General features: G+C 57.4%; 1 protein-coding gene across 1 annotated transcript in view; it reads left to right on the top strand.

Moving 5' to 3' along the window:
- Positions 1-9,247, top strand: part of IGDCC4 (immunoglobulin superfamily DCC subclass member 4) — a 47,950-nt gene that overhangs the window by 34,001 nt on the left and 4,702 nt on the right. Inside the window, 8 exon segments of the mRNA XM_032250990.1 lie at positions 578-991; positions 1,395-1,559; positions 2,109-2,246; positions 3,459-3,629; positions 7,129-7,306; positions 8,010-8,137; positions 8,426-8,596; positions 8,822-8,959. Of these exon segments, the coding sequence (XP_032106881.1) occupies positions 578-991; positions 1,395-1,559; positions 2,109-2,246; positions 3,459-3,629; positions 7,129-7,306; positions 8,010-8,137; positions 8,426-8,596; positions 8,822-8,959 (1,503 nt within the window).

The following is a 9,247-nucleotide window of genomic DNA, read 5'->3' as shown; positions in this document are numbered from 1 at the left end:
GGGGGGGGGGGGGGGACTCAGGGTGGGTGACGGGCGGGGGTGCCGGGGGGTCTCAGGGTGGGTGACGGGCGGGGGTGCTGGGGGGACTCAGGAGGACGAACTCGTGGGACGAGTCCCCACTGAGGCGGGGGTGGGGCGGGGGATGGGGACCAGGTAACTGGAAGGCGGAGTCGGGAGAGTTGAGCAGGGATGGAGGAGGAGGGGTGATTGTGGGGGAGGTGTGGCTGGTGTTATTGGGGAGACAGTGATCTGGGTGGTACTGAGAAAACTCTGGGGGCAAGGTAGATCTGGTAGGTGTGGGCGACCTCGGAGGGCAGGAGGAAGGAGATGGGTAAGTCGGGGGTGGGTTAGATCGGGAGGAGCGGTGTTTGGGGGGCTGAGGCGGCCTGGGACTGTTTAGGAGAACGGTGGTTGGGGGGCTGGGGTAAACGGGGAGAAGGGGGGTCTGCGCGTAGCGGGAGTGGTTTGGGGAGGGCGAATCGGGGAGGTTAGAGGGGCTGAAAGGGGGGTGGGGGGCAGGTCGGGGTGCGGGCGGGAGGAGGGAGCCCGCTCTCAGCGTCGCCCCCCGTGCCCCCAGCGGCTCCCGCCATCTTGCAGGCGCCCGAGGGGCTGTCGCGGACCCGGGCGAGCACCGCGCGCTTCGTGTGCCGCGCGTCGGGGGATCCGCGGCCCGCGCTGCGCTGGCTGCACGACGGGGCTCCGCTGCGGCCCAACGGGCGCGTCAAGGTGCAGGGCGGCGGCGGCAGCCTGGTCATCACGCAGGTCGGCCTGCAGGACGCCGGCTACTACCAGTGCGTGGCCGAGAACCGCGCGGGGGCGGCGTGCGCGGCCGCGTCGCTGGTCGTGGTGGTGCGCGAGGGGCTGCCCAGCGCTCCCACGCGGGTCACGGTCACGCCGCTCAGCAGCTCCGCCGTGCTGGTGGCCTGGGAGCGGCCCGAGCGGCACAGCGAGCAGATCATCGGCTTCTCCCTTCACTACCAGAAGGCCCGGGGTACGCTGGGGGCTCCTGGGGCGGGCCCAGGTCGGGTGCGCAGCGGTCCCTGCTGGGTGCTTCTGCGGGGGGGACAGGAGCCCGTGGGAGAGACCCACCATAGATGGCTTCCAGCTGGTGCTTCCCTCAGCCACATTTGTTGAGAGAGGAGGGAGAGGACGTTCCTGGAGCCACCTCCCACCCCAGTTAACGAACTGCAGGGGGGGGGGGGGGGGGTCATTTCCAGAAAGCACCCCCAACCAGCGGAGGGATTCATAGAGTGAGACAGGAAGCTGAGGGAGTTTATACACTCCAGCAGATCATAAATACACACCGGGGCAATAGGAAGGATTCCCAGACCGCCTCCAGCTGGCCAGCACTGGGGGTGGCACTATGACAGTCCCCTCGTCCCCTGTGTCGCCAGGCATGCACAATGTGGAATACCAGTTTGCAGTGAACAACGACACCACGGAACTACAGGTTCGGGACCTGGAGCCCAACACAGATTATGAGTTCTACGTGGTGGCCTACTCCCAGCTGGGGGCCAGCCGCACCTCCACCCCCGCACTGGTGCACACACTGGATGATGGTAGGGCCTCTGAACCAGCAATGGGCAGCTTGTGGGAGAGAGAAATCCCTGGGGTTAAGAGCTCGCCTTCTCTTTACTAATGTAAAGGCATTTTTACCTGCTCACGTCATCTTTTGTGCCCTGTAAGAGAGTGGGCAGGGGTCCTTCTCAGTTTACAGTTGGGAAAGCTGAGGCCCAGAAAACGAGAGTGACTTGCCCAAGGTCAGTAGTTCAGCTGGGACTTGAGCCCACGTCTTGTGATGATTCTGTTTGTCACGTGGTTCTTCTCCCTGACACCTATGTGCCATCCACCTGGGGTAGGGGCCAGTGACATTAACCTGTTAGATGTGGAAGATTGTGCTCCAAGCCTTTTTCCAGCTTCAGGGTGGGAAAGATGTCCCCTCACCATTCAGCTTGGGGGCTCCCCTGAGAAGCTCCCTTTCCTCCCTCAGATCCTGGTCCTGGCCTACTTCTGACTTGCTGTGTGACCCAGGCAAGTCTCTGACTGCTCCCGAGCCTCACCTTCCACGTCGGTGGAGCAGAGCTCACGCTGATGTTATTCTGTCTCAGTCCCCAGTGCAGCACCCCAGCTCTCCCTGTCCAGCCCCAACCCCTCGGACATCACGGTGGAGTGGCTGCCCCTGCCCCCAAGCCTGAGCAATGGGCAGGTGGTGAAGTACAAGATAGAATATGGTTTGGGAAAGGAAGGTGAGTGGGGGCGGGAGCCTGGCATGGCTAAGAATGATCAGTGTGAAGAGTAGTCAGGGCTGCTGGAGACCTGAGCAGGGTAGAGGAGTCAGAGGAAGGAAGCAGAGTAGGGATTGGGGAAGCGTGAACCTCAAAAAGAGGGGTGTGGGCAGGAAGGAAAAGGGAAGACAGAGGGGACTAGCTGAAGGCAGAGGGAGGCCTGGACTCTCACCCCACCCCCCCTGCAGTGTGTAATCCTGAGTCCCTGCCTCAGTTTCCTTATCTGGGAAATGAGGCCAGTAACCTAGGTTATCTCTGGGGGTTCCTTCCAGCTCAAAAAGCAGATGCGGGGTTGGGAGGTTGAAGGTATGCTTGTGGGAATGGGAAAATGGGGCCTAGGGGAGGATGTGTAAGGGCAGATAGAGGTAATGTGGGGGAGGCATAATGAAAGGCCGGGCCGTGGCTGATGCCTGTAATTCCAGCACTTTGGGACATCAAGGCAGGAGAATTGCTTAAGTACAGGGGTTTGAGGCCAGCCTGGGCAATATAGTGAGACCCTCATATCTACAAGAAAAAAAAATTAAAACTTAGCGGGGTGTGCTGGCATGCACCTGTGGTCCCAGTTACTTGGCGGGGGCGGGGCGCTGAGGTGGGAGGATCACTTGAGCCCAGGAACTCAAGGCTGCAGGGAGCTGTGATTGTGTCAATGTACTTCCATCTGGGCGACAGAGCAAAACTGTCTCAGAAAAAAAGAAAGAAAGAAAAGAAAAGAAGGAAGGAAGAAAAACATAAAAAGTTAGGAGAAGGAAAGTGGCTGAGGAACCGGGGGAAGGGTCAGGCAGGAGGGAAGGATGAGAACCGTGGTGGCCCCCAGGGCTCTGGAAACCAGGCAGTGCTTCCTGGCCTTCATGGCCAGCCCCTTGTGCCTGCATCCTGTGTGTGTGTGTTGGCAGGGGGTGGTCATTGCCAGCTCCGGGGGACGCGGGGAAAGCCTGCCGTCACTCTCCCTGCAGCTGAGCCCAGACTGACGGCCTGCAGCAGCCAAAGTTGGAGGCTCAAGCATCATCCCTGGAGCCATAGAGTCTGCCCAGGCACTGAGGGGGTCAGTGTGGAGAATGCCTCGGGCTCCCACGGGCACGAGGAACCAGGACGGGAGGTGGAAGAGCGATGTAGGGGCGTTAGCATCCTGGTCCTCTGGTGGCACCCAGCAGCCCACCTTTTCTCTCCCTGCAGATCAGACTTTCTCCACCGAGGTGCCAGGAAATGAGACACAGCTTACGCTGAGCTCACTTCAGCCAAATAAGGTGTATCGAGTACGGATTTCTGCTGGTACCGCGGCCGGCTTCGGGGCCGCCTCCCCGTGGCTGCAGCACAGGACGCCCAGTGTGTACAACCAGAGTCACGGTATGGGGTGGGAGGAGAGACAGGACAGTGTGCATGTGACCTTGGGACCCAGCGCCCTGCCCGCCCTCCCTCCATCAGAGACCTTCCACGGCTGCCTCTGCTTGATGGGTGAACGGGGCTCTGGTGCAGAGGGGAAGGGCTGGGCGCTCGTGTCCCTTCTACTTGCTGTGTGACCTTGGACAAACCATTCTGTGGCTACATGTGCTGCCCGGGAGTGGCATGAGGTTGAATAATGTGTTGTAACTAAGATGCTTAGTACTGTTCTTTGAATAGTAGCTGCTTTGAAGAGGAGGAGGAGGAGGAGGAGGATTGTTTTTGTTGAAAGACCCAATAGAAGGGTGATTAAATGCTGACCAAACCAGGCTCCGTGCTCTCTCTGTGACACTGGGCAAATTGCTTAACTCTCTGAGCTTCAGTTTTCTTATCCATAAAGTGAAGTTTGTAGTATCTTCACTATTTTAGAGGGTTGTGAGGCTAAAGTGATCGTACATATACAAAGTACGTAAGACAGTGTTTGACACGTGGCTCCCACTCTCAGTGGTCTCCCTACTCTAATGGTGGCATCCCTCCTTCCTGGCCTCAGCGGCGACCCCCCTGCACTGCCCCTGGCCTCAGCGGCCACCCTCCTGCACTGCCCCTGGCCTCAGCGGCGACCCCCCTGCACTGCCCCTCCCTCAGCGGCGACTCCCCTGCACTGCCCCAGCCTCAGCGGCGACCCCCCTGCACTGCCCCGGCCTCAGCGGCGACCCCCCTGCACTGCCCCTGGCATTTCATCCCCCAGGAGACTTAACAGAGGCCGATTCTGTGCCAGGTCTATCAGCCTGCTCCAGAGGTGCTCCTTGCTGACTCCTTTGCAAATGCCCAGCAGACACCCCCTGCATTCCCCTCACTCTGTGCTTATAGAATAGTGAGTTCACCTCTAGACTGAGCCCAGGCCTGGCACTTAGGGTGGTGGCTGCGTGGTGACGCATCAGGAGAATGCTGGCAGGGCTCTCACTGAGTGCCATCTTCCTGCCTCCCTCATGCCTCTTCCTCGCCTCCCATCCCCGGCCTCCTTCTCATTCCCTGTTCTGTTCCTTAATTTTCCTGTCCTGCTCCTCTGCCCCCAGTTCCTTTTGCCCCTGCAGAGTTGAAGGTGCAGGCAAGGACGAAGTCCCTGGTCGTGTCATGGCAGCCACCCCCCGCCCCCGCCCAGATCTCTGGCTATATTGGCAGGAGGTGGGGGCAGAGGAGGCCAATGGTGATCGCCCGCCAGGGGCCCATGGAGACCAGGCTTGGGATGTGGGGCCCGTCCGGCTCAAGAGGAAAGTGAAGCAGTAAGAGCTGACCCAGCTAGGTGAGGAGGGCTGGGGGGGGTAGAGAGAGGGGCATAGGTCCAGCGGGGACCAGACGAGCTGTGCGAAGGAGTTAGAGATGGGGTGCTCTGTAGATGGGGGAGAGACCCCGATGTCCCCCTAGCCATGAAGCTCTATGGCCTTCCCCGGTCCCTGGCTGAACATGAGGACAGCGATGCAGCAGTGTGGAAGGGCAAGACGGAGAAGGCGCCCACACCAGGTGAGGGCGGCCGGGGAAGAAGGCGGAGAGGACTCAGGCCGGGGCTCTGCTAGCTGCCTCCTCTTCCTTTCCTTTGCTGAGCAGGCTGTTTGGTAGCTTCAGCTCACCCCCAAACCCTTTCTCCTAGGATCAGGGGTCCTCTTCTAGCTCCTGAGAACCAATGGCACGGAGAGAAGCTCTTTGCTCACTGTCTCTTAGGTCTGCCACCTGATTTTCATTAGCCATGAATGCTGCTGATTTGCAAGCTTTGAACAGAGGGAAACCCCATGGTTGATCAGTAACTCCTGACCCCAAGTTTGACCTTAAAACAAGTTTAATTTTTAACACATTTGTCTACGTCACATGATCAGACTATCTCTCCACTCTAAGAAGAGTGAGTACCCCTATGTGGCCTAGGGAAACGGAGGCTCAGAGAAGAAAAGGAACTTGTCCAAGGTTGCTCAGAGCCTAGACTAGAACCAGGACTCCTGGCTTCCAGGCAAACTCTTCCCACTGCTCTACGCCGCCTCATGGCCCTTCCTCAGTTGCCATCATGACGCTCCCTCACCCCTAACTTTCCAGCCACGTGGTTTAGCAGAGGGAGAACTCAACCAGAAGTCATGAAGCCGGGGTGTTTTGTTTGTTTGTTTTGTTGTGTGTTGTTTTTTGAGACAGAGTCTCAGCCTGTCGCCCAGGTGGCTGGAGTGCAGTGGTGCGATCTCGGCTCGCTGCAACCTCTGCCTCCCGGGTACAAGCGATTCTTGTGCCTCACCCTCCTGAGTAGCTGGGATTACAGGTGTACGCCACCATCCCCGGCTAATTTTTGTATTTTTAGTAGAGACAGGGTTTCACCAATGTTGGCCAGGCTGGTCTCGAACTCCCACCTCAGGTGATCCACCCACCCTGGACTCCCAAAGGGCTGGGATTACAGGTGTGAGCCACCACACCCAGCTGTGTTCTAATTCCAGTTTGTTCATTTATTCATTCAGCAAATATTTCACTGAGTGTCTACTAAGTGTCTACTTTGGGAATTTAGTGGTGGACAACACAAATAAGGTTCCTGTTCTCATGGGGTTTATTTTATGTTTCTGTAATATACTGTCATCACATGGTGTTTTATATTTCAGCCAATTTCATATCTATCTTTTAAAATATTAAATAATTTAGTCCTCATAACAACCCCATGAGGTAGGCGCTATCATTAGAATAGTGAATGGAGACACAGAGGTAGTAAGTAATTTCTCCAAGGTCACACAGCTGGTAAGTGTCACAGCTGGAATTTAAACCAAGGCAGCCTGGTTCCAGAGTTTTGCTGCCTCTCTATTACGTTCTTACAGACTAACGTTCCGCAGTCAAAAATCAAATTCTTAGAAGCCTCAGTTTCCTTATCTGTGAAGTAGGAATGATGCCACTCAACTCACAGGATCAAAGGAGAGGGTCAGAGAAAGAGCCTTGGGAACTGTAAACCACTATACATATTTAAGGATGAGTATCGACCGGGTGCGGTGGCTCAGGCCTGTAATCCCAGCACTTTGGGAGGTCGAGGAAGGCTGATCATCAGGTCAGGAGTTGGAGATCAGCCTGGCCAACATGCAGAAACCCTGTCTCTACTAAAGATACAAAAAATTAGGACTGGGCACGGTGGCTCACGCTTGTAATCCCAGCACTTTGGGAGGCCAAGGCAGCAGATCACCTGAGGTCGAGAGTTCGGGACCAGCCTGACCAATATGGAGAAACCTTGTTTCTACTAAAATTACAAAAGTTATCCAGGTGTGGTGGCGCATGCCTGTAATCCCAGCTACTCAGGAGGCTGAGGCAGGAGAATCACTTGAACCCAGGAGGCAGAGGTTGCAGTGAACCGAGGTCATGCCATTGCACTCTAGCCTGGGCAACAGGGGCAAACTCCATCTCAAAAAAAAAAGAGTATCCTCCCTCCCTTCCTCACACTCTAGTTTTCACCTTTCAGACACCCAAAGGGGGCCGCCCCTGCCCCCAGCCCACGTCCATGCGGAATCAAACAGCTCCACATCTATCTGGCTTTGGTGGAAAAAGCCAGACTTCACCACAGTCAAGATTGTCAACTACACTGTGCGCTTCAGCCCCTGGGGGCTCAGGAATGCCTCCCTGGTCACCTATTACACCAGGTGGGGACTAATGCCTTTACTAAAAAGGGGGGAGGAGGAGCCGGCAGGAGGCAGGGGGAAGGCAGCAGGTAGTGTTAAGGGCAGGGCCCCAGGATTCAGGAGCACGTCATGGCTCACCCATTACACTGGGGCCACACAGGGGGACTGCACATGGTCCGCGTCCTTGCCTGGTGACCAGATGGGAGCAAAGAGCCCATCCAATCCTGTCCTCGTGACACAGACCTGCTTCTCCAACCTCAGAGGGCTCCCAGTCTGATGGTGAAGAGAGCCCGGCCCCTCTCCTCAGAGCTGTTCTCTCCACGTGTTATCAGATGGGGTGACAGAGCCTGAGGAGCTGCTGGCTTGTAGGAGGAAATTCGCATAAAAAGCAACTGATATATGCCATTGCCATGAAGGCAAAATTAAGGCAAAGAAAAGACACATCAGAGATGATTCCTTAGGTAGAGAATAACTTGGTTTAATCCAGGAAGGCTTCCTGGAGGGGGGCGGCGGGGGTGGGGGGCTGGTTTCGAGCTTGGACTTGGAGCAGCATACATCCAGACTTCTCCGTAGGTCCCTGGGTAGAGGTAGTGGCTTTCAGGCCAGGGAGCATCTTCCCTTCCCAGGGTAGAGCCTGGGGCTGGCTGCAGGGGAGTAGATTTGGAGGGGTCTGCCCTGCTGGGAGTGTGCCTGAGAGCGCTAGTCACGTTTCTTGCTTTAGCAGCTCTGGAGAAGACATCCTCATTGGGGGCTTGAAGCCATTCACCAAATACGAGTTTGCAGTGCAGTCTCACGGCGTGGACGTGGATGGGCCTTTCGGCTCCGTGGTGGAGCTCTCCACCCTGCCCGACCGTGAGTGGCTCCCAGCCTCTGGCTGCCAACCTGTCTTTTACCCAACTCCTTCTTGCCCCGGCAGCAAGAAGCATCCCTCAGGACCTCAGGTTTGGGCAGAGCTGGGGGCAGAAGAGCTTCTGGGAGGGGAGGAATGTCAAGTCCCAGCACCCACACGCACTGACTTCTAGAAAGCAGACCTCATCTTTATGTTGTGGCTTGTTCCATGAAGGAGGAAGAAGGGAGGTCATGTCCTCAGGCTCTGTTCCACCTGTGACATCTCTCCCCGTCTCCCCTCCTGCACCCCAGGGCCCTCCACACCCCCATCCGACCTGCGACTGAGCCCCCTGACACCGTCCACTGTTCGGCTGCGCTGGTGCCCCCCCACAGAGCCCAATGGGGAGATCGTGGAGTATCTGATCCTGTACAGCAACAACCAGACGCGGCCTGATCACCAGTGGACCCTGCTCACCACAGAGGGTGAGGACTTTTGCGCCGGGACGTCTGAGCAAGCGCTGCCCAGCTTCTCCCGCTTCCAGCAGTGAGAGCAGTGCCCGGGTTTGTTCCACGGGCTTCTGGGAGGAGCAGGCAGAAGCTGCTGCCTGAGTGGAGGGCAGACTTTCCCAGTCCTGCGTCCCTGCCCGCCTCTGCATCCACCGCCACCCCGTCCACCATCCCTGCCCTCCCTGCCTCCCTCACCCCCAGGAAACATCTTCAGTGCTGAGGTACATGGCCTGGAGAGCGACACTCGGTACTTCTTCAAGATGGGGGCGCGCACAGAGGTGGGGCCTGGGCCTTTCTCCCGCCTGCAGGATGTGATCACGCTCCAGGAGAAGCTGTCAGGTATGAGAGCAGGGCAGCCGAGGGTTCCCAGAGGCCCCGGGAGCCGACTTCCGAGCCCCTGCCTGTGGACACAACTCTGATTTCATTGTTTTGCACAGCTGTCCTCGTTTGGTGGTGGCAGAGCAACTGTGAAGGGGAAATAGGCGTGGTTCAGTGATGAGTGATGCCTTGGTTCAGAGGTCAGGTTCATGGGGGACTGGCTTTGTTTTTTTTGAGACGGAGTCTTACTTTGTTGCCCAGGCTGGAGTGCAGTGGTGCCATCTCGGCTCACTGCAACCTCTGCCTCCC

This window comes from Sapajus apella, unplaced genomic scaffold (genome assembly GCF_009761245.1).
Source record: "Sapajus apella isolate SASKATOON/1434 unplaced genomic scaffold, GSC_monkey_1.0 scaffold74, whole genome shotgun sequence".
NCBI classification, from domain to species: domain Eukaryota; kingdom Metazoa; phylum Chordata; class Mammalia; order Primates; family Cebidae; genus Sapajus; species Sapajus apella.
This window is presented reverse-complemented; position numbering and strand designations above follow the sequence as displayed.